Source organism: Pteropus alecto, unplaced genomic scaffold (genome assembly GCF_000325575.1).
Source record: "Pteropus alecto unplaced genomic scaffold, ASM32557v1 scaffold196, whole genome shotgun sequence".
NCBI classification, from domain to species: domain Eukaryota; kingdom Metazoa; phylum Chordata; class Mammalia; order Chiroptera; family Pteropodidae; genus Pteropus; species Pteropus alecto.
The window spans coordinates 4268676-4295017 of NW_006439717.1; the positions used below are offsets into that span (position 1 = coordinate 4268676).

General features: G+C 33.6%; 1 protein-coding gene across 4 annotated transcripts in view; it reads left to right on the forward strand.

The window, feature by feature from the left end:
- Positions 1-26342, forward strand: part of NELL2 (neural EGFL like 2) — a 300528-nt gene that overhangs the window by 128415 nt on the left and 145771 nt on the right. For all 4 annotated transcript variants that reach the window (XM_006916875.1, XM_006916874.1, XM_015593155.1 and 1 more), the window contains 3 exons: positions 5009-5100; positions 7945-8047; positions 15589-15717. In XM_006916875.1, the coding sequence (XP_006916937.1) occupies positions 5009-5100; positions 7945-8047; positions 15589-15717 (324 nt within the window). The remainder of the gene's footprint in view (positions 1-5008; positions 5101-7944; positions 8048-15588; positions 15718-26342) is intronic.

Consider the following 26342-nt stretch of genomic DNA (forward strand, 5'->3'; position numbering starts at 1 on the left):
TATTTTTAAAAGCTATAACAAAATTACAAATATACATAATTACAGTTAATGAGATATTTTCTCATTCAACAGCTTCAATTTGTATATCACTAATAAATATCATGTTGGCTAAGAATGAAAAACTGCCATTGTACATGGGATTTTTAAGACCCCTCCTAGAGGAAATCAAGATTTCAAAGCACACCATATAAAAGTTAGTACTAAGTACAACTCTGTCTTTAACAGATGGCTTAAACAATCTAAAGATCACAGACACCTGGTATGCTCAAAAGAGAATTTTAAAGAAACTATAAATCTCATTTCTCACCTATGTGAGTTATACTGGTTTTCTTCTTAGTATCTATAACTTTTAATTTTGTGTCAGATCATTTTTAAAGATGCTGATACCAGTTGGGAAGTTTAAAGTAGATTCATATATTTTTCATCTAGCAATAAAAGGAAAAGCTAAATATGCAGTGAGGAAATATTTTGAAGTGAAATATAATAGGATGTCCTTTTGCTTTTATATTCTGAAATATTTTTCTATAGATTTGGGTAATTCTTTCTGCAGAGGTTTATAGAAGTTGATTTAAATCATTTAGAGGGACCTGCATTTTATATGTTTGCATTAATAACCAGTAAATCAGGATTTTAATGTGTAACTTAGGACTTTTAGAGTTTTACTGGCTTCTTTCACTTACCTGTTTCTCACTCTGTGCTTTAAATTACTTTTCACATTTTTACAAGTGATGACTATCATATTTGCCTCTATTCCATTTTCTATTTTCCTAATTCTTGTTAATTGTTTAAATGGGGGGGGGGAGGAAATGAAGTGAAAATAATTCACATTAATTGCTTTTGCAGATTCTCTTTTAATTATGATGCTAGTAACTATGTAATTAGTGATGTTTAATATAGCCTTAGTAAAACATATATACCAATTGTCATATCATCCTATTGCATTTCCCCAAGTTCTAATTATGTCCCCACCTATGGCTGAAGAGGCTGTGTACTGGAAAACTCTGGGTGACATAATTCACACAGACTGTGATGCGAATGATACCTCCTGGAGTTCTGCACAAAGGAGTATGTACCAGAGTCGCAGTAAATATGTACTTAACATTGGTTAATATTAATAACTTAAGAGTAGCTGTAGTGGTATGGGTTGGTCTTATTTCAGGGGGGTCTAGCTTCTCAGTCTGCAAAGTGATAAGCCTGTATACATGAATTATTATTCATTTCCCTGGAAACTTCACATCTTAAAATACATATGTAATATATACATGCAATATAATCAATAAATCATTTAAACGTAAATCTTTGAAAATGTAATCTAGTTGATATAATTCTTCTTTAAGCTAGTAAATAATTTGGGGCATAGGAATCTGGAGTTATATCATAAGAAATTTAGCTCTATATAAACACACATGCAAACACATGCAAACATACACACTCAAACTAGGAAAGCAATGAAACCTCTAACTATGAACATATGAATGCAATTGAATTAAAGAATAAATATAGCAAAAACAATTATTTCTTCACTGTTTTGTCTAGGAAGTGATTATACTTAGGAAAGATAAGCTGGCAGGTACATTGCAGTTAGAGAATTCTATAGACGTTCTTGCAGTCATAGTAGTCACAGTGATTACTATCTCTGAGGCTTTGTTCCTGAGACCTGCAGGAATGACCTTGGTAAAATCAGGATGTAGGCCTACTCATCTTTCCTGTCTGTTTTGAAAGGGCTCAGTTCTTTGGTCTTGCCTTCTGCTTACCTGTGGAACTCATTTTGACAAGCTACCTGGATTTTTTCCTTAAAGTGAATCTGCATTTTTAAAATGTCTGCACTTTTTCTCTTAAAATTTTATTTTTTCTGTGTTTCACTCTCTCATGACCTTCTAAGCAACCTGTCCTTGTAAACCAGACCTCTTTATGGTCTAAAGTGAATTAATATGATAGCCATCTGGGCTCGGTGCTGGTTAATCTTCCTGGGTACCCTATGCTCCCAGTTCCATTCTCAGTCCTTCTCGGCCCTACTCTCTGCCCCAGAAGCCAGACCTCTGCAGACTGCATCACCTTGGTCTCCTGGCCAGCTGGCATTGGCAGGAAATTGGAAGGCAGGAGGAGGGAGAGTTGGCCATGTTTTTTCCCTGCTCCTTCACTGCACCAGCCTGTGTTTCTGGCAGTAGCTGTGTCTTTCATGATTACGCTCTCACTAGGCAGTCTTGCTTTCATAACCTGACTCACGTTGGGTTCCAGTAAAACCATATCATTTCCTTTCCTTATTCCTTAGCCCTAAGTAGATGATGCCAGAGTCTGGGTCCTTCACCAGCTCTTGTTTCCTCAGCCTTGATCCAGTTGTCTCCTCTTAAAAGTTTGCTACTCAGTCTCCTGTATTTACATATAACTTATGAATTATAGCATTCCAGTTTGGCTTTCATTGTAGTTAATTGTGTATGAGTCTGTCTGCCCTACTAAACAGTAAGGACATGAATCATGTCTCATTCAACTTTTTTTTCGGTAAATTATTCAATAAATTGTTTTTATTGTTATTCCTTCCCTGGAACAAAATAATCTGCATTTCTATTTTTTTTTTTTAAATCAAAGTATAACATATATGGGAAAGTACATAAATGCACTTATCTTAAATAGGCAGCTCAAAAATTCATCCTTGAATCCTAGTACCTAGCAGACTACTGACATGTAGTAGAAACAGACATATAGTAGAAGCATATACTGAGTTTCTACTATAAGTCCCAGTTGAAGCATATACTGAGTTTCTACTATAAGTCCCAGAGCCACCTTAAAGGTATTTTCAGGATTCATTGTAGTATTTTAAGGGATAATTATAGATTTTCTGAGTTCAAGGCAGAAATCACTCACTTTGGGTTCTCTCTAAGCCAAGTTCACCCTGTTTGTGCTCATTGCTTGAAAGGAAATGAAGCACTTGTGGTCCCATTCGTCTTTGTGCTTCCTCCCTCTGCCAAGCTCCATTTGGTGCCTTATTGTCCCACAGGTTGCTTATTTGAGTCTTTTGAATTAAGAGTTTAGAACAGAAGGTCCATCTGCTCTGCATGAATATTAAATTATCATAAGACTTTGTGTAAGGAGAATTTACCCTTGTGTTTTTTACAGTGTTTCCTTTCCCCTCTGTTTTAAGAAAGACTTGGTGCATCACTTTTTTTCTTCAGCATACCCTTAGACTTAAATAGGCTGCAGTTATCAAGTCATATAATAGGCTTAGAAACCTTTGAATGGCAGGTCCTACGTAGAAGTAAGATTTTATTTATTTCTCATTATCTTATGAAATGTAGTACTTATTAAGTATAATTGAACACACAATATTCCAAATCTTATTTTGAGGTTACAGGATCACATAAGAAGAAAAACATACTGAAAAATTATGTGTTGGAGAGATATATTTTATAATTAATCAGGTTCATTAAATGTGCAGGCCATTTTAATGCATAATATGACAGTATGCAACTGATAAATTTGTGATTCATTTTGAATATTCATGAGTGAGCAAGCTTCAGCCAGTTAAATAATATAATTTATGCAATTAAGTTGTATTCTTTTGCAGCATACTCTAAAATTTTAAAATCAATTTGCCAGTTATATATATGATGTAGTGAAATTTGTTAATAAAAGCTGAGTAAGGAGATCAGTTGAAGGATGACATTTTAAAAATGTGCATGCTATCCATTATTTAAATATGCAGCTTTTAAACAATCAGTTAATTTTTCAGTGAAGGTGAAAGTTAGGTTACACCTTAAATATGAGTATTTGTACAATCATATATATACTTAATATTATTAATAAAAAGTATGTCTAATTTCTTTATTATAAATTATTATATGTAACTTGATATTTAAAAGGTAATGGGAATATACATATTCTGAAGAGGAAGAACCTTCAAATTCTTATAGCTAAATTAAAAGGACATATGCACATCTATTTTGTAAAATCCATTCAGTTAAAATTGAAAACTGGATTTAGTGAATAGGGCTAACAAACTGTTTGAGTCTTTTCCTGTCAGATGATTACTTCCACTGGTCTTTTGAAATAATTAGCTTGGGGTGATATAGGTGTTATGGGGCTTCAAAGCATCTATAATATCGAGTAACCTTTCAAAGAAAAACAGTACAAAATTATGAAAACAAAAGTAATTCAGAATCTTAGGAAGGATCTAAGCCAAAGACAGATACTGAAGATTAAGCTTCCTTAGCTTCAGGGTAAATTTGTCTCTGTTTAGATGATGAGTCAACATGGATAGTGTGAGACTTTATTTCAAAACAAACAATTTCCATTGGCTAGGTGTTTGTGTAAATTGTAAATATTTTAAAGGTTTCAAAAAGTATTTGATACTTTCTATGCATTTTCACTAATTAAAAATGTTTTTCCCATCAAAGCTGAAGTTATGTTTTAAATTTTTATTTAATTGTGATGAAAACAAGGCAGGCCCAGATTAAGACCTTTCAAATCCTAAATAGGGTGCCATATTTGTACTTATAAATAAAATAATACTAACATGGAATTATAAATCAATAATACTAATCCATAAAATATAAAACTTACATGTATGTGCTGAAATGAATATAGCTTTTTTTCTAATTTTGTTTTAAAATTCTGTGATGGTATATTAAAAATGAACTTTTCTCTTATTTGTGTTGCCCCTGATTTGTAGCTGCCCAAAGCACCACTTAATAAGGTCCTAAGTAGGACATCATCAAGCAGGCAAATAACTGGCAGCTTGTCAGAACTCCTTTTTCTACTTCTGACTTGCCATTGCCCCTCATCCTTTCTGTACTTTATTTATTTACTCTCTGCACTTAATGGGCATGATAATAACTTGAGCCTGCATGTGCCTTATGCTAGATTAAATTTAGGTTCGTAGTTACTTAAAAACTTTGAAAAGGTATGAGAACATGTAAAATATTGTTGCATAAAAATTTGAACATTTCTAAGCTATTTTTTTTAAAGAAAAATAAAAACAAAAAAATATATATGTATTTTTTTTATTTCAAAGCAATATGCCAATTTCAAGGGCGAACCTACTTTGAAGGAGAAAGAAATACGGTCTATTCCTCTTCTGGAGTATGTGTTCTCTATGAGTGCAAGGTAAGGAAACTTTTCATGAGTTTTTCAAAAATATTTCAGTTATATAAACACAGTAAATGTTTTTTTTTTTTTTTTTTTTAACATCTCACCCTTGTAATACCTTTAAAACATCTAAGGCAAAGAAAAATTTAAGATCCTAATTATAGTTCAAATGTATAGAATTTCTCATTATTTTTGCACACATATAAATAAAAATGCTCTTTCATCAAATTAAAGTTTTATGAAGTTGTTTTATATTTTCCAAATTCAAATCAACCCCTCGTTTACTGTTGTGAAGAAAATGTTGATATAGAATCAGCCCATTGTTTCTCATGGTTTTGACCCATATGAGAAATAACACTCAGTTCGACTAAAAATAAAACATAAAAATTACTTAATAAAAATTACTTCTTGGGTGGAGATGAGACTAATATTGATCTTAATCCTTTTGGGAGGAATATTTTATATGGGGAATTCTTTATTAATTTATCACCTTGGTTTCTTAAAGTATGCTCTGAAGTAAATGTGATTCTTTTTAACTCTTCTTCTTGACCTACTAATTGAAAAACTAAATGTTTCCTAGCACTTCTTATACTTGACTTTTATAGACTATAATGTTATATTTCCTGACCATAATGTTATATTTCAAACCATATTCTGTCTGAAAGAAACTGTCTACATGTAAAGTTTTTGCTTTAGCGTTCCATCACCATTTCATTCTTAATTTTCTCCTTAAATGCCTCCCATACATGGATTTTAGATGATTTAGTATGTATAGATTATGTAGAATATTAGGATAAGTGATTTACTCTGCTGGCACCACCGATAAACTGTGAGCATTTGTATGAATATTAAGTGTTGAGGAAAGGAAAATTCTAAGAATTTTGCCAAGATAAATTGAATATGAAAAAAGCCAGCTACACGCTTTATGCATCTTAAGTTGGAAGACCTTTGGGATGAGCAAAGAGGAGATGTAAAGAGGCAAGGCTGTGACAGATTTGATTTCTAGAACATGAAAGCTCTAATTTCTTCATGCCCATTATAGAGTATTGTAGCTGCTTCTTTGGCTTTAAATCGGCTTTCCTATGATATAGGTTACCATCTTAAAAATAAGGGAGCTGAGGCATAGGAACATTATTAACATGAATTGCTGAACTGTGTTTCAAGATGGGTATTTTTCTATCAGCATTCCTATACCAATACTGTTTTGAGTGGAGTAGGCCCCACTATAGATATATGAGTATTGGAGGACTTAGAGGGAGAACGAGTGACTCCATATTGAGAAAACGGAATCAGAGAAAATTTACTTCAAGGAAAGTAGATAACTTTTGTCAGCTGTTTTCTAATGGTAAACTCTACATTTAAAAATCTTGAGGGCGTTTGAAGTTTATCTGTCCAGTGTGTGTGTGTGTGTGTGTGTGTGTGCGCGTGTGTGTGTTCCTTTCATTTGACCAGTGTGTTCCATAATACTAATAATCGTCCTTTAGACATTTACTGGAGTAGTTGCCTGATTTTAAAATAGCTATACAATTCTTTTATTTTAAATTGGTTTAGTGAGAAGTCTATATAGACAACTTTGTGGGTGTGTAGTAAATATTGAGTGAATGAACAAAATGTTACTTTCTATTTACTCAAAAAAAGGCACCATTTCCTACCCTCTAATGCTGTGCTGTCCAATAGAAATATGATGCAAGTCACAAATGTAATTTTTATTGGGCTAAATTTTTTACCTGATATATCCAAAATATTATTATTTTAACATGTAATCATTATAAATTTTAATGAAATATTTTATATTCTTTTTTCATAGTGTCTTTAAAATCTTTTGTGTATTATGTATTTACAGTGTTCAAGAGCTACAGCAAGCTAATATTGATTAAATAGCACAGATTATTATAAGTTTTGTAGTTCTTGACTAAATTCTTGACAGGACTTCCATTGTTTTTTCTTCCTTCAGGCCCCTTAGGTTCTGTATTTACTCCTTCACATAATTAACAGCTCTCTTATGCTTCCATTTTCTGGGCTACAATTCCAGTCTTTCTTTGTTCCTTTTTTATCAGTTATGTGGCCTTGAAAATATGTCCTGGGAGTCTATGACTTGAATAGTAACACAGCCAAACACTGTGCTTCTGAAAATAAGAACCAGAATGGGTATTACTGTCAAGCCAAAGGAAGACTAGCATTTGACTCTACTATATATACATCTCTTGCCACTTTCTTGATAAGAGATTATGATGATTTGGAGAAGGTCTTTTTCATAAATAAACCAGGAAGAGGGAGATGTTGAAAGGAGTACTTCATAAAAACAGTTCTTATAGACATGATATCTAAAACTCTAAGCTATTCAGCCATATTAAATGAAGTGACATAAATCCTGCCCTCATTTCCCTTATAGTTTTGTTGGGAAATCTTCAATTTTTTTTTTTTTTCCAGACTCACCTGTGAAAATCTGTAACAGTTTAGAAAATTTTGAAATGAGAATATTTAAAAAGCTCAGTTTTCATTTTTTGTTTTTTCATTGAGCTGTTCATCTAATTTAAGCTGTATCTTTGCCACAGTTGTCATTTGGATGTGCAAATGTGTAAAGTTGTAAAACTAACAGAATTTTTCAAGATTACCCAGATGTTTGGCAAATTGTAGACATAGCTACAATATCCATTATAAAGTGCTGCTTGTCCATTTTAAAGACTTTTCAGTTGTGCTTTTAATGTCATTTCATCAATGAGCTTGTGACCTGTACAGAGGTTCTGAGGATGGAAATTTTAGTCTCATGTTAGAAGAGCCTCCTCAGATGGTAGATCTGGAAACTTCTTAATTAAGTCCTAATTGAGAAGTTTGAAGCATTTATTTTCTCTTGTCTCACAGGACCAGACTATGAAGCTGGTTGAGAGCTCAGGCTGTCCAGCTTTGGATTGTCCAGAGTCTCATCAGATTACCTTGTCTCATAGCTGTTGCAAAGTTTGTAAAGGTAAGACTTTTTTCTAAAGTCAGAGTTATATGTGTGAGTCATTTTATGAGGCTAGTTCAACTGAGATGAACTTGAAATTTTTATAAGCAAGTTATTTTCAAAGATGAGTAGTATTTCCTTAAATGCTTTCCTGATTTGGCACACAGTAGGTAGACATGAAGTATTTATTGTAGTTATTGAATTAAAATTGAGATGCTCCCATGTGTTTCTGCTAGGCTTCTTGTCTCAAGCTCTGGATCTCTAAGCCTCTCTGTGTACTGGTTCTGAGTCAGCATGACACTGCTGAAGAAATTCACAAAACAGTGCTGACTTATTTTTATTAGTTTTTGTTCGTTTGTTTGCTTTTTATTTCTCTTCAGTTTGTTTTTATAATTGACTTAGCATAATTACCATTTTGATTACTTTAGATCCTTCTCTTCTCATTTCCACTCTCTTCGCTCATAGGCCTCTATACTACTGAAAAAAGAGAGGCCATCAGACATGCATTGCTTGTTTTGTGTTGTCTCTGTGATGATAGGCCTAGGACCAATAATTAAAAAGGATTCAGATTTTTAGTTTAATAATAACAATAAAAAAAACAGTAACATCTGAGCTTTTTTGAAATGCAGTGGGACTCCTCAGGAGGCAGAGAGTTCCCCATCACTAATGATTTTTACACTTAGTATTTTATTATAGATTTGAAGATTGATTATATGAAACTTTTTATGATCCCTGCTAGTTATGAAATTATATATGTATTCCTGTATTATCTTGAAATTATATGTTTGTGAATCCATCTCCTTCACTGGACAAAGGCAAGGCTGGGTCTTTATATTCATCTCTATATCCTTAATACATAGTATGACACCTGGATATAGTAGGTACTCATAACTCGTATAGTTGATAGTGTATAACAAACTGTCCTAAATGAGCTACTAGCACTCGTTTGAATAATGGCCTTTATGTTAATGCAAAGCAAAACTTGATAGAAAAAAGTAAGGAAAAGAAACTTTATAAAACATATACCATTTTATTTCTTTTTAACTTAATTTATTCAAAGTAGACATAAGATACTCTGCTCTCATTTTTAGCATGGTGGTGCAGTGTTTTTATTTTTCTTTTTAGCTCCTTCTTCCATTCATTCAGTTATGAGTTATAAAATCTCAGTTCTGCGAAAGAGAATTTTGGGAATTTCAAAATGGCTTAAAACTTGTTCGGCCTTTCAAGGAGCTTTTAGAATATTTCTCAGAAATTAAGAAACACTGCTAAAAATAGACAAACAAGAAGGGCCATTAGAGTTTTTATCCCCACAGTGCCTGAGCCAGTGCCTTGTACAGCGCATGTGTGGAATTTGACATGAATCAAGAATACTCATTCTAGTCATATGATTTGGGAACTGGACTTCCAATCAGCAGCATAACTAGAATATCTTTGGCAGCCACAGGTAGTCTATTTCTCAGGCTTAAATGTGCATATACATAACCAAGGGATGTTATTAAAATAAAAATTGTGATCCAGTATGTCTGGGGTCAAGCCCAAGAATCTGCATTTCTAATAAGCTCCCAGATTATGCTGATACTACTGATCAGTGTCGCTGTATTATGAACTTCCCCAAAGCTCAGTGGCTTAAAACAACAACCATTTTATTATATATTAATATTGTGGTTGAGGAATTTGGACAGATTTTAACCAGATGATTCTTCTCCACTTGATATTAACTGGGATAACTCAGCTAGAAGCTGGGCTGGGCTGGAAGATTCAAGATGGCCTCACTATATGCTGGGCATCTTTGTAGGGATGATGGGAAGGCTGGGAATAGCTAGAACTCTTTCCTGCTCTGCACAATCTCAGACTTTCCTACTCCGCACAATCTCTGACTTCTCCCTGTGGTCTCTGGCAGGCTAATAGACTTCTGAAATGGTGGTCTGGGCTTGTAAAGACTAGGTCTGGAACTGACGCATCATCACTTCTACCATGTTTCACTGGTCAAAGCAGTCACAGGACAGCCCAGATTCAAGGGGAGGGGAAATAGACCCCACCATGAGAGAAGAAGTGTTCAAATTTTGTGGCCATATGTCATCTGCTAATAATGTCCTGGAGCTACTCAGAGATTAGAGAGGTGAATAAAATAGAAGTTAGGTTTGTCTAGGAAAAAGTTTGGGTAAGAAACTGAGATAGAGCCTTTCAGATGTCATGAGAAGCCCTATTACATTCATTTCTTTTTAAAAAATGCAAATTAGGAAAGGGAAACAAGCAAGTTAGGAAATGGAAAAGTTAGCCACAAAATTGTTATATTTAAATTGTTTATAGTTTTAAAAATTAATGTATTTACATAGCACACTTAAAATACAATGACAGAATACACTGTGACCTATACCTCTTCCACCTGAGATTCTTATGTAATTGATATGAAGTTAAGTCTTAGTATCACCATTAAAAAAAACGAAACCCCAGTTAAACTCTTTTATGCAGCCAAAATTAAGAACCACTGGCTTAGATAATACTGGAACTGAAATTGGACAAGTTGGCCCTTCTTGAAACATTTAACACCATTTTTAATTAAGATTGTTTCAATTTCTGACTTCAAACGTATAAACAAGTGAGTTCTCTTGGCATTCTCTGACTTTTAAACTATAAAAAGTCAAGTTCTCTAGCCTTAAATTTTGGGTCAACCTCTACACATATGTTGTGACAAATTATTTATAATAAAATTGGCCTCCGATTTCCAGGCCTGTCTGCTAAAGATGCTGTGCTTATATTTGAGAAAGTAAGTTGTTCAATAAGAGTTAGTAAATATTCCCTGAAGGCAGAGCATGAGATTAAAGTGTTGACCTTTCCAATAGAGGCTCAGCCAGTGGTTGGAAACCAAGCTGAGCACTGAAATAAAGAGCTAAATCTCTAGGCACCAAATCAAATTCAACCAAGGCTGTTTTCTAGGTACCCTGCAGCTGGCTATCTTCTGTAGTAGCATCTCAGAATCAGTGTAGTAGGAATGTTCTTTTTACTTTCAAGGAAGCTTAGAACAAATTAAAACATGACATAGACTCAGTGATACAGTGAGGAGTCTGACTTAAAGGTACAGAAATGATGTGATATAGTTTTCATAACTGCAGCTCTTCCCATTTTCCTTCTTATCCCCTGGTAACCCCTTTTTCTGCTAGAGGTACCGCCAAGTCCTATTTACTGGATGCCCCACTATAATTTAGCATTTACTTCATTGTGCTTTATAATTATAAGTAGTAGGGGCATTGATATGCAGAAGGCTGAGTGAGTGTAGATTGTTCTCTTCCAACTTCTGGATAACTCATAGTTTCCCATGTTATTCAATATATCTTTATGATTCTTATTTTCTGTATATCACTAATAACATTATTTAGTTAATTTTTTATATCTACTGTTAGTCAACTCATTTTTTAAAATTTTGTTTAATTCCTAAATAATGGTATCCATAAAATAATGAAATTATTCATTATTAGATTCATGTATTTCTTATACACATTAAAAAGAAACCCATTGCTATTAGTACTTTTGAAAAATGTTCATGCATGCATATGAATCATGTTTTGGAAAAAATCAGAATTATCCATCATCTTGCAAATAATACCTGAATAAATTAGTAATCTTTTAGGTGTAAGTGATAGAACACCTAATCCAACTGACTTAAGCAAAAAATGGATCATATGGCCTCAGTAAGCAGCTTGATTCAGATTGCAGTCCTGCCCCTTTGCCTTTGTCTTTCAGTTTGTCTCCTCTGTGGTGGCTTTATTTTCATGCTTTATGTGTTTTTGGTAAACCCTTGACATTCTTATGCTCACATCATTATGCTACTCAAGTTGGTGGAAGTAAAAGCTCAATATCCTCATGAGCTGAACAAAAGACCCAGAATTGAGTATCATTTGTCTCTGTTAGACTGATCTGGATCACACGCCTAGACCAATGGAATGCCTTATCTTCAGGGGCAATCAAGTGCATTTCCCTGTAAGCACGTGGGCTGACGTTAGGGGTGAATGTTTATCCAGAGTACGACTAGATTGGTTTTATTTTCCAAAAAGGAAGACTAGATGCACTTAGGCAAAACCAACAAATACTTACCTCAAAATTAGTGTTTTCTCTTTCTCCTGGGTTTTATGTATTACCTTTATGTATATTGCTCTTACCCATAATCTTTTGTATCCATATTTCCCTACTTATCCAGTTATGCAAAAATATATATTAATATTTTATAAAACTACTAATAGAAGATACAGAACTTCTTTTGAAAAGTAAATTTGGAAAGCAAATTTGGAAAGCTCACAAAAGGAATAGAAAATTGGGTATCCTTGAGGTGAAAATCCAAAGGAGGAAATGAAAGAAAGGCTAGATTGTATTAGATCATTGATCTATCTTTAATTAATGTTTGAGTTTTCTTCTATGATAGGTATCTCAACATATTTGGTTTGTAGCTTATTAGTTGTACTCTAATTGTTTTAGTTATTAACAAATACTATATTATTATACTTGTACATACATGATTTCATTTGAACCTTACATTTTTGTGAGGTAGATATTACCCTAATTTTACAGATGAGAAAAACTAAGGGTTTAAAAAGGTTAATTAACTAACACAAGTAATTTACATAGCCTTTAAGTGGTATAGATCAGATGTAAATCCAGGTCTTCCAGACCTAAAAGCCAAACGCATATATAAGAAACACAACTATGACGGTAATAGGACTATGATACTCTGATTTTTTGAAGTTATTCACTATAGATTGGAAACAACCCACTTTAATGGAGTCTGAATTTATACTTGTCAGTAGTAAACCTTTTGACTCTGGCATTTTGTCTCAAAGCAGTAAAACAACCAATAGATTTAGTCAACTTATTTGTTGAGAGAATAAATGAAAATAGTTGTCTGACATTGTAAGAGTAAATTAGACTTTTATTGATGAAATTTTCAGTTTTCAAGTCTCTGGATTAATAGAAAAAAATTTTTTTTGATAAGAAGTAAAGCACTTCCTAACCGAACGTAAACCAATGAAAGCAGGATCACACTGAAATCTAAGAGTTGGAATATTCTTGCAGCAATGAGACACTGCATGGTGAGCATGTACACAGTATTTGATGCTGAGGTGTGGAGTCTCACCACTACTTAGGCAAAACTGGAAAAGGATTTTAATAAAGGCGGCATATGGCATAGACAGTGATGGCAGAGTTTGGGCAAAGTCTGAAAATGGAAGAAGAGACAATGCAGCAAAGTGAAAAATTGAAAGATAGTTTTGAAAAATATAGTTATGAGAGAAAAATAAAAATGCATCAGGAACAGTACCTGTTTTTTAGTCACAGTCTTTTAAGAGTTCTTTGAAATATCAACAGGTAAAATTACACAGAAATTTAGCACTGTGTCTCTTAAGGAATGGGCCAATTTTCTTTTAGTAATTTGTTTAAGTTTAGAATAAATATGAACTGATATTTTGGAGCCTTTTCATTTTAGGTTGATGATGCACTGAGCTCTTGAGATAGAGAATGAAGATGACTTTTTAGCTGAAATTATTCCCCCTCAGGCATTGTAAAAAGGCAATGGAATACATTTTAACAAATTAGCTGCTTAAAAGAAGGAAATAAAAAGACCCTAGGAAAAACATGATTTCCTCTTAAGAATGAACTTTTTACTTCTAAATGTTCAGAATTTAGATTGTGAAGTATCTTGTCAAGAAAAATTATGTTGTCAAGTGATGTAAATGCTATTATCCACTATATACAGTAGTACCCACTTCTCCTTGATTTCAGTAACCCATGGCCAGCTGTAGTCCAAAAATATTAAATGGAAAATTCCAGAAATAAATAATTCATAAATTTTAAATTGCACACTATTCTGAGTAGCAGAATGAACTCTCGCTCCATCCTTCTCTGTCCCACCCAGGACACGAATCAGCCCTCTGTCCAGCATGTGTACTTTGTATACACTACCAGTCTGTTAGTCACTGAGAAACCATCTCCGTTCAGATTAACTCTTGGTATCGTAGTGCTTATGTTCAAGTAATCCTTATTTTACTTAAGAATGCCCCCAAATCCATTCACATAACTTTTGTTACTATATATTGTTATAACTGTACTATTTTATTATTGCCGTTAAACTCATACTGTGCCTAATTTATAAATTAAACTTTATCATAGGTGTGTATGTATGTATAAGAAAGAACATAGTATACATAGGGTTTGGTACTATGTGAAGTTTCAGGCATCTAATGGGGGTCTTGGAACATATCCCCTGAGGATAACGGGGAGCTAGTGTATTTTTCTGATCTTCATATACTTCTGTTTGATTTCTTTTCTATTTCTTTTTAAAGCCATCATTGCATTTTGAGAGCATCACCTTTCTTAAGGTTTAAGTTGTGCAAAGAATATGTTACTACACATTGTAGTTGCATTTCATGTTTTAATTCTGGGGTGATATTCAAAATATTAATTCAAAATATTAATTATGAGTACCAACCAACCAGTGGACACCATCTACTGTGCTGTACCAGATACACCTACTGGCTGTGGTATAGCTCAGTCCACCCTTTTACTGAATCACAGTATTCTGTGGTAATTTGATTATAAATAAGATGAACCAGTTTAGAACTTCAATCTTCATGAGTTGCTCAAGTAAGTCTTTTCTTGGTTATAAGCAGATGAGTTTATTCTAGCTACATGAAATATATTCTCCTTTTCTTCTTTTCTTTTATACATGGACTGAAATGATAATTCATTAGACAATGAAGAACTAGACAGATAATGTGCATCAGGCAATTTGAAAATTGTTTGAATGATGTATAATCATGTAATTTCCATTAAATATGGATTCCAGCATTCAAGTTTTTCATTTCAGAATCTTAGATAATCTTTGAACAAGGGATTCACATGGTAAAAAGAAATCCTGAGAAATTACGCAGGATTGGTGTCACTGTTTATAAAATGTTCCATTTTTCTTTCCTCTCATAAAGACTCTGGAATCTGTGGGATCTTTGTAATTCGTAAAAATATTCTTTTGAGTGGACATACTTTGCTTTGCAGATTTCCAGAGAAAATTAGATTGAAGTTATGTAATTTCCATTTTTAAACACGTTTTGAACTTGAACTTTTTTTTTTAAAGGATGCCAGGCTGTCTATTTCATTTCTTAAATACACAATACATTTCATCTGGCTTGGTTTCTATTACCCACAGTCATTAATAATGTTCAACCGCTAGTTTTCAGGTCACTTTCTCACTGTGTTATCTTCTGTATTATAATTCTTCATTTTGGACTCCAAGACTCTTCCCTTGTTTCAGACTGTTATTAGAATGTTAGGAACTAGATGGCACTTGTAAAGTCAGAACAAGACAAAGAATTAACTTTCAGTAGGAATTAATTGAGTTTGCACATAAAGAAATACTTTTAGTACATATAGCATATAGTTCTGTAAACATTGGATAAAGAAGCAATTTAAAAAATCATTTAGGAAAAAATGGGTTCCAAATCAAAGAAAGATGTTAAGTAGACAAAGTTTATTTGCTTGTCATAGTTCATTTACCTTAATAAGTTCCTTTTTTCTTGTAGGTTATGACTTTTGTTCTGAAAGGAATAACTGCATGGACAATTCTGTCTGCAGAAATCTGAATGACAGGGCCGTTTGTAGCTGTCGAGATGGTTTTAGGGCTCTTCGAGAGGACAATGCCTACTGTGAAGGTAATCCTTGTAATGATGTGTAGCTCAGCTGTATAAATTTCCTAGGATTACTGCATGCAAAATTTATTAATTTCCCAGGTTGTCAAGTTGATGGGCCCATTAAAAGCAGTGAATTTAATTTGAAGCATATTAATCAGCTAAAAATAATTATCTTTCAAATTAAAGTTTTTCAGCTATCTGCGATATGTCAGACTAATAAGTTAATATGGCTGGTTTCTTGAATTAGAACAATACTCCCACTGTGAAATTGCTTTTTTTTTTCATAATTAGATATTCAGATAGTTCGCATATTGACATGATTACTGTGGCTTGCAGTTAGAATTGCAGTCAGATTTTTCCAGACAGTGTTGTGTAACAAAGGCAATCAATTAACAAGAAGATAAAGTGCCCACTGCTATTTTTGTTTGCTAGGGTAAGTAATCTCAGTAGCTGTATTCATGCTCTGTGGTATTTAGTAAATAGCTCCACTGGAGTAAATGGTATCCTAGTTATTCTTTTTAATCTAACTAATATTTAAAGTAGTTTATTCTCTCATGGAAATAGTCCAAATACAGTGAGGAGGCCCTTGGCATTCATAAATACTGTGACTTTAATTATTCATGAAGATCCTAGAAGTCCATGAAATGTAGTAACTTATAATTTTCCTGAACCATAGATTTGAATCATTCTCAGGAATTGTGTGACTAGCTAGTGGATCTTACAAATAAGAACACTAATGTGGTGGTGTTTGGGATTTGAAGAATTCTAGACTTACCTTTTTCAAATGTCAGGAATGTGTCATCGGTACCGAGAGACAGAAAACCTCCAAGGTATAAACAGGTGGTCTAAGTTTAGTTACACAGTGATTTATTGGCCCTCAGGAAACCAATTTCTGTGGTTTCACTTAGCTTTTTAAAGATTTTTTTCTGCTTTAAAAATTATTATTAATTTTTTAAATTGACATTTTCCCAAAGTATTTCTTTAAATGCTTCTGATTCAGTTCTGAAGAGACCATTCCATTTTTGCCGAAGGAAGGGTTTATGGCTCCCATTCCGCATTCATAATGCAGATTTATTTAAAATTCTTCCCTTTGAAAGACTTTATAAGAAATGGACTTAAATTTAGTTAGTAAAATAATGTATTTTTCATTATAATATTTAAGATCTCTAATATGTAATAAGCCCCACTGATATTGTTAATGTGATACCTTCTTTTGAATCTTAATTTTATGATAATTATTTTGAGCTGCTGCTTTTGTTCTTGTTAAGTATACTCACTCATGTAATAAATATTTAGTAAGCACTTACTTACTGTATACCAAGTACTTTTTAGACACCATTTAGTACTTTTGAGTAGTAAATGGTGAATAAGACTAATAAGCTTCCTGTGCTCAGGAGCTTACGTTCTGGAGGAGACAGAGAATGAGTGGGTAACCTTAGAAACAGAGAAGGCAGTTTTAGGTAGTAATAAATAATAGAACAAAAACAAAAAAGGATGATGTGATAGAGATTGATTATGGATTAATTTAGACGGGATGGTCAGGGAAAGCCTCTGGACCCAGAGCAGGGAGAGTTGACATTTTTCTTGAGAATTGATAATAAGGAAACAGCATAGAAAGATCTGGAACAGCATTTCGACCTGAAGGAATAGCAAGCATAAAGACCCTAAGTGGGAACTAGAACTTAGCTGTTCTAGAAACAGAAAGAAGGATAATGTGGTGGTGCAGTCAAGTCAGAAGAGATACAGTTGGAGAATTAGGCAGGGTACAGATAATGTAGCGAGGCATGTAAGGATTTTAAGTTTGTCTTGAGTAAGGGAATGACATATTCAGATTTGTATTGTAAAGGATAGCTCTGGCTGTAATATGTTAGATGAACTATAGGGTTGGACGTGATAGAGAGAACAGAATTGTAAACAAAAAGACCATTTGAAAAGTTATTATAATAGTCTAGTCAAAGATATTGGTGGTCTGGAATAAGAAAGTGATAAAAGTGGTAAAGAGGAGGAAGCATGTTCATGGTATATTTTGAAAGTAGAGCCAACGATACTTGTAGATAGTTTATTGTGGAGGAGAACTGAAGAGGGGTCAGGGGAGTCAAGGTTTGGAGTTTGAGCAACATACAGATGGTGTTGCCATTTATTGAGATAGTAAAGAGTTCAAGAGAAGAGGGCAGAGATTTATATTACTCAACAACATAACTATTGAACATAGTTTAATCTCAAAGATGAGATAACTGTTTTTATCTACAGGTTTATTTTCAGTACAAATTAGCAGCTCTCTTTCCCACCCTCAATGGGTCATACTGAAAAATGGTTTTGTAAATTTCTTTATGTTATTTATTTTTCATTTAAAGATGTAATCTTCAAAAGTTAAGAAAATGATGGAAAAACTTATTATAGAGATCTTGAATTTTTATATATGTGAAGACTTCTAATATTATATCTTTTGTTATTCATGTTAACAGGTTTTACAGTATTCTGATCAAAATTTGGCTTTCCTTTTCATTTTGTTATTGTTGCTAACTTTAAGGATGTTTTGACTTCTTAGAAGCAACATTTAAAAAAAATTTGTGCTGTTGTACATGTTATCTATTACCTGGTCTTATGGAATTCTGGTTGTCTAAGAAATTAGACTTGTCATTGTATGTAAAAATAAGCTAGTGATAATCTGTAAAGTAATATAAATTTTATTTACTAAATCTATTTGGTTGTTTTTATGATTTGACTGTAATTCAGACTATTGATTTTTACTGTAGTTTACTGAGTCAGAGTTAAAATGGCACTGGTAAAATGTTGAAGTTCATTTATTCATTTGGCAAGTATTTATTGAATACCTACATTATTCAAGGCTAGGCTAGAGGTGAAACGGTAAATAAGATATACATGACTGATAATTCCCAGGCAAGAAATAAACATAATAAGATAATAAACAGATCATTACACAAAAGAGCATTTAATTGCCCTTGTGTCAAATGCCCTGAAAGAGAAATAGGTTAACGGGGGGTCTTATCTGGATGAGTGGTGGTGCTTGAAGAAAAGAGGTATTTTTTCTTGATATCTGAAGATTAAGTAAAATCAGCTAGGCACATATGTAAGGGTTGGAAAGAAGGGAATTTCCTAGGTGGAAGAATCAGAATGTCTAAAGGCCTCCAAGTGGAAAGAAGTACTTTCTAAGAAAAGAAGGAAGACAGAGAGCAAGGAAGACATGCCCGATAATGGAAGCAGGGCTTTGAAGGGCATGGTGAAGACTAAAGTTTTCACTAAGAGCAAGGGGAAGCCAATGAGAGGTTTTACGAGGAGGAGTGCCACGATCACATTTGTTAAGGCAGAGATGGTGGTGGTGTCCTATGTGCTAAAGAGTTCTAGCAAAGCACCAGAAGTTAGGCAAGGGGTATGGAACAACTTGCTCCTTACAGCCCTCTGAAGGAGCCAACTCTTCCACACCTCGATTTCAGACTGTTAACCTACAGAACTGTGAGACAATTTCTGTTGCTTAAGCCACCAGTTTGTGGTACTCTCTTCTGATAGCCCTAGCAAACTAATACAATCTGCCAGAAACACCTTTTGCTTTTTGGTCTAACTGTCCATGATTTAATTATCCTTCTAGACTGCTTAATTTTTATTTTTATTTTTATGAGATTTTCTTGATGAATTAAATGCACATAGATTTAATTTCTCAAATCTAAATTTTATCTGCCTGAAGAATTAGTACCGTATTCAATACTGATTTATATTCAATTGTCCAGTTGTAACTTACTTAATTAAATGCTATGTTATTTATTAAGGGATTCATATATATGAGTTTGTATATGTTTCTCCTACCTGTAAGTATCTTGTGGTCATAGGCTGTTTATTTTCCTTGAATTCTCCCAAACTTCTAAAATAGAGACAGACAAGTAGAGTTTAAGAAATACTTGTGTATTGATGGTTTGAAATGCTTAGATATGTTGAATAGATGGGCACTTTTAGGCTACTTCATCACTAAAGAATTATTCAGGACAAGCATTGAACTTATTAAATTGTGTTGATATTGCATAAGAAAGTCTAATTGTCATATTGATTTTTATAACCAAAAAGAGATTTAGTTGTTTTGAATTGGTATGTATTGGCCTTAAAAATTATTTTGAGTAGTGCAAGAAAAGAAATTTATTCATTTATAACAGTCATTATTTGTTAAATTATGTGTGTACTGATAAATGGTATGCAAATTAAAGACTACAAATCCCAGAAATTTTTACATCTCCATTGTTGCTTTTACTAAATACTCTTGTTTTTACTTAAGATTTGAATTATGTCTACATTTACAAACCAACTAGAATATCCAGTGTCTGGCATGTAAAAGGTGCTTAATAAATGCTGGCTGAATGTGGAGATTAGAATCTTAATAAACATTTTGTTTAACACCTGCTATGTGCCAGGCACAGCGCACCTTCAAATGTAAATTATAAATTATCATATTTAGATATTCAGTTCAAACGTATTTTCTTTCCTTTTCCGACCCATCATATCAAAAGAAACACTGTCTCCTCCCATCCCATTTCTGTCTTTTCAGTGCAGTCCTTTAGCTAATGATATCTTTTCTACCTTTATTCTTGTTCTTTGTTTCAGGAGATTCTAGCCCCTGTACAAAGTAATGTGAACTTAACTCTTAATGGAAATATGTAATTTTTCTATTTTCCTATTTTTTCCTTCTTTCTTGCTATTGTTTATCTATATATATATACACACTTTTTTTTTTTTTAAACCCACCAACTACTAATAACCATGCGGTTCTTTGGCAACACTTAAAACGCCTTCTACATACAACATCTTATTTCATCCAGCAGTCCTATGGTGCAGGCTTTATTATAATCTCCTGTTTTGGAGAGCTTGGAAATCAAATAATTTGCCTAAAATAATTTACCCAGACAGCAAACAGTAAACTCAGGGTTCAAATTCATGTCATCTATCTTTAATTCAGTGTTTTTTTAATCTTTACTACTTTTAATTTACTTATTAAACACCTAATCTAATTCTTATTTTTTAAATTAAAGTAGCATGCAGATTTTTTCTTTAGAAAATGTTTTTTAAAGCAATTAACTGGCTTTAAAAATTGAATGTTTCTGAAAAGGGAAAAAAAATCTCTAGCCTATCCAGAAAGCAGCTCATTAGCATTACAGACCATGGTTAATAACTTACACAGGAGGACAACAGGAAAACAAACTATCTTTCCTAATTGTCCTTCCCTTCCTTCCTTTTCTCACTTAGTCATTCCTTCTTTTTTTCCTCCCTCCCTCCCTTCCTCCCTTCTTTTCTCCCTCCCTCCCTCCCTTCCTCCCTCTCTCCTTCCCTCTCTTCTTTCCTCCATCCCTCCTTTCTTCCTTCCCTTTCTTCCTTTCAGCTTCCTTCCTTCCTTCCTTCCTTACTTCCTTCCTTCCTTCCTTCCTTCCTTCTCAGCTGCTTGCCTCTTCACAACAAATTAATTTAGTGATGAATTCCTGACATAACCAGTATCTGCATATCATTAACTACAGAATATAGGACTAATCTGAGAGGATTTGTTTAGGAGTAGATGAGTGATAGCCTCACAGAATTGCTCCAAGAGATATGAAGGGTAAGATGTAGAATGAGCTCAATTTTCCGATTGTAAACCCAGCATACAAGTCCCCAGTGGAGCTAATGGGAGGCCTGCTTAATCAGAGTAGGGATAAATAACCAGAGGACTGAGCCCTGTGGGATTAATTAGAGATTTCTAGCAGACACTGTAGCTTTCAAAATATGGTTAATGATGCACTCTCTGTGGTGTGTTATGATAGAGTTCCTTAAATAAAAAAAAAAAAATCCAAGGATATTGTATTAATGAGGATTCTCCAGAAAAACAGAAGCAATCGGACATACAGCAGTCCTCTCTTATCTGCAGTTTCACTTTCTGTGGTTTCAGTTACCCACAGTCAACCGTGGTTTGAATATATTAAATGAAATATTCCAGAAATAAACAATTTATGCATTTTAAATTGTGCACTATTCTGAGTAACGTGATGAAATCTCACATTGTCCACCTGATCCCATCCTGGACACAAATCATTCGTTTATCCAGTACCTGCCCATTAGTCACTTAGTAGCCTTCTTGGTTATCGGATCTACTGTCACAGTATCAAAGTATTTGTGATCAGATAACCTTTATTTTACCTAATAATAGCCCCAAAGTGCAAGAGGAGCTATAAAGTACATTCTTTAAGTAAAAAGGTAAAAGTTCTTGGCATAATAAGGAAAGAAAGAAATTGTATGCTGAGTTTGCCAAGAATAAATTTTTATCTGCAAAATTGCCTAATTTGTAAGTTAAATTTTATCATAGGTGTGTATGTATAAGGAAAAAATCATAGTATATATAGGGTTTGCTACTATCTATGGTTTCAGGTGGGGACTACTGAGTGTAAATAAATAGATATAGATAGATGGGGAGGGATTATAAGGAATTGGTTTATGTAATTATGGAGGCTGAGAAGTCCCAAAAAATGCTGTCAGCAAGCTGGAGGCCCAGGAGAGCCGATGGTGATGATGTAGTTTCAGTTAAGTCCAAGGGCCTGAGAATCAAGAGAGCAGATGGTATAAATTTCCAGTCCAAGGGTAGAAGACCAATGTCCTAGCTAATTAGTTTGGCAGGTAAAGTTTTTCTCTTACTCAGCACTTTTGTTCTATTCAGGTCTTTGATTGATTGGATGAGGCTCACTCACATTAGGCCTGGCAATCTGCTTCACTCAGTCTACCAATTTAAATATTAACCTCATCCAGAAGCACCCTTACAGACATACTCAGAATAATGTCTGGCTAAATGCCTGGTCATCTTATGGCCTAGTCAACCGTTATAGTTATAAATTAAGAAAAAAAAAGAAGAGCAAAAGCATTTCTGATGTTTCCAAATATATATTGGCCTTTTAATGTCATCATCTATCCATCCAACCAAGTGAAAAAGTTATAATATAAAAGGGTTTTCAGAATTAATAATGATATATGAAAACATTAAAGTATTTTTTAGGCATCAAGGAACATCTATTTAACATGTTTACAATGCTGAGAAAATAATGTTTGTTTTGTTTTATGAAAATCATACCTTCTCTAATTGAGGAGTTTTGATGCGAGAAAGTTCTGAAAATCCTTATCAAGTGATGCAGACAAATTTGAACTTGTATTAGCAGTTCTTCTGGGCTCGTTCATTATTTACTCTCTGTGATACTTAAGCTTTCTCTGACTCAAAAACAATTTCCATTCATTTGTAACCTTGAACACTATTAAGATATACAAATCAGAGAAAAATGGCATTATTTTTTTCTTTGAAGTTAAGGTCTCCTCTGATTTGAAAGAAGGACTTTAAATTTTTAAAATCAAACCTAATAAAGATGAAATTTCTCTAAATTTTTTCTTAGGCATAGTTTTTCATGCAAAGGAAGTTGAAGAAGTAGTCAAGGCGACCCATATACTATTCTTTTGAAGCAAAACACCATAGTTGTATGACTTTTATGGTCAGCTGATTTCCCCCTCCTTACCAAAAAATACACTTCTATAGAAAATACTCATAAGTCTATTGGAGTTCATGAACACTTTGGATGCTGTATAGAGAAATCATAAATCAGTCATAATTAATGATATATCTATGTATTAAATAGGATTAAGAACAAGCACTTTTCTCTGAGGTGAATCTATAGACTCTACCTGGGATTTTGATTTATGATTGGCTTCCATCATTAGATTTCATATAAAGAATCTGTGTTCAGCATTCATTTATTAACAGTATTTCTTGAGCATATACTATGCCAGGCCTTTAGTGGGTGCTGGTCATATAGCTGTGAGCAAAACCCATTAAGCCCCTGCTCTCAGGGAGCTCACTTTCTAGTGGAAGTAACATTTAAAATCTGTGCTCATTTTCCAAATGCAGATGGAAATGAGAATTCTGATTAATGTTTTTGTGCTTTGTTAAAATAAGTAGTCCTGATCTTTATACACTTTTGGCAGTTTTTTAAGATCTTACTATTCAATATGCTGGTCCAAGGCACAGCAATTTAAGTCATCACCTGGGGGCTGATTAGAAATGCGGAGTCTCATACTTTATCTCAGACCTACTGAATCAGAATCTGCTTGTTAACAAGATCTCCAGGTGATTCCTATGCATAGGAAAATTTGAAGAATACTGGTTTAAGACACAGAGTTTATTAATTTATCATCTTAATGATTTGGTAGCTAGCCAATGTTTTTCAGTTACAAGCTCAACTGGAGAGGAATTTTAGTGTTCACCATCTCGGTTTATTTTCATCAGGATACAATTTGGTTTCTTCAATGTGATTTTTTACGGTGTGATTCAAAGTGCCTCAAAATCACTGAGGAGTTTGTTAAAAATGCATATTCTGAGATTCAACTTTAATTCTGCTTAGGTAAGTTAGTGTTGGGTCTCAAAAATCTGCATTTTTACAAGCCTCACAGCTGATTATGCATATTAAAATTTGAAAAGAACCATTCTAATAATCTATATTGATATCCTTCTAAAAATAAATTTTCAAAAATTGTTATTATGTTTTAGTCTTTAGTTAATGTGCTGCCTAGAAAGATGAATTGTTGAGTCTTGTGTGGTCATATATTCCTGTGTGTCGCAGTGGTATTACTTTAAACCAGGGTTTCTCACTTGGCACTATTGACATTTAAGACTAAATAATTCTTTGTTGTGTGTTTTGTGCTGTCCTGTGTATTTATGATGTTTAGCATCATCCCTGGCCTCTACCCCACTAGATGCCTGTAGCACACCTGTGTCTATACTCCCACTCCTAGTTGTGATAAGCAAATATGTCTCCAGACATTGTCAAATTTCCTCTGGAGGGGAAAATTGCTCCCGGTTGAGAACCATTGGTTTAAGCTAAGTAAAGGATAAGAACATGGCTATATGTGAGCATGATACCTACCCCCATTGTCTGTTGTATTACTGATTCTCTTGAGGGCTTTTGGTTTCATGCCAAGAATGAAGAGAGGTTTATGTACAAGCATGTAATGGCTGCCTGGCTCTTTGGGCTCGTTTTACACCGAATGGGAGAGACATAATGTGATGATGGGGAAGGGCAGGCATTAACTCATATTTAGGACATAAACAACACTACCATAGGGCCTGGATACCAAAGAACAAAACAAAATTAGAAGAACCTTTTTTTTCTATTTTTGAGTAGCCCCGAACATGCTATGAAGACTGAAGGAGGTGCTGTGTGGTGTCCCAAGAGTTTGTAGCTTTCGGGATGGGAACTTCCTTTAAATTGACAAAAGAAGAACACAGGAATATGTCCTAGCTTAAGCAGAGACTTAGAGAACATAGAAAAGGCCTAGAGGGTGCCCAGGACAGGGTAGTGGGCAGTGATACTAAGTATGTGTTGATTTATTTCTGAACCCATAGAAACTCTCAGGGTACATTCAGGAGTAATTGGAGAGATGTTAAGGGAAGCCTCAGATTCATCAGCAAACAAGGAAATTTGCATCCATACTTGGTAGTATTATTGAATTTCTGGTATGATTTTGAGCTTTGTTTGGCCCATTATTTTCACCAAATTGCTTCCCTTTGCATTTCTTTGTAGTATGACATGATGGAAACATTTGCTGCCAACAAGTATTTACAATTGTCATCCTTTTGCTAGTCAATTGTGTCAATGCTGAAAAGTAAATAAGAACCAATACTTATTTTGTACATACTCCTTGGACATGAAGAGTCATCTTGGTATTTGGATGGATACTTTGCAGATTTATATGTGCAGCCATCTATCATTATATATTTTTAATACATGTCAGAAGAGATTTTGGGATTTAATAGACAAATGCATATAAATGTTTATATGGATCAAATGAAAATCTTTCCATGTTTGACAAATGGGGGCAGTTGTGATGTTATGGAAAGAACATTTCACAAAAGACTTGCATTTTATTCTTACCTCTGCTATTTAGTAACTGTGGGAACTTATGCAGATCACTTAATATCTTTGAGCATCAGTCTTCTCGTCTATTAAATGGGGAGAATTTGTCTCATGAGGTTGTTGGAGCAGTGGAGGTTAAATAAGATTATGTGAAAATGCCTTCCAGAAAAATAAATTCTTGATAAAAATTTGTTAAACCTGTATTTATGATATATATTTATTATTAATAGTGTGTCAGTCAATTCATGCAACATGAATTTGTTTTGAGAGCTAAGATATTACACCATTAGTTTATTGGAAACTAGAGGTAACAATACTCTTAGAGTTTATATGATGATATTATCTTATATTTTAAGCCAATTATAATAAGGTCTTCAGCTTCTTCAGTAACTAAGTTACCATGGTTTATTTCCAGAACCAAACCTACTTTATGCCAAATTCCTTTCCAGTCTGAATAATATTCTAACCAGTTCTTTGATATAGAGTATGTATAATTCATCCTCATTTTGCAAATTATATGATGAGACTTTAAATGTAACCATAAGAATTCATATTATTTTTTGGTAAATGTGTAGCAGATTAAAATACTTGATAATTACATATACATGTACTTGTTTATTATTATTAGGAAGAAAACATCTGCTTAAACAATTCATTTTAAATTAATTGCAGATGTTTTAGGTGAAGCAGCAGTTTATTATCATTTTTTCATTAGGTAAATGAAAATTA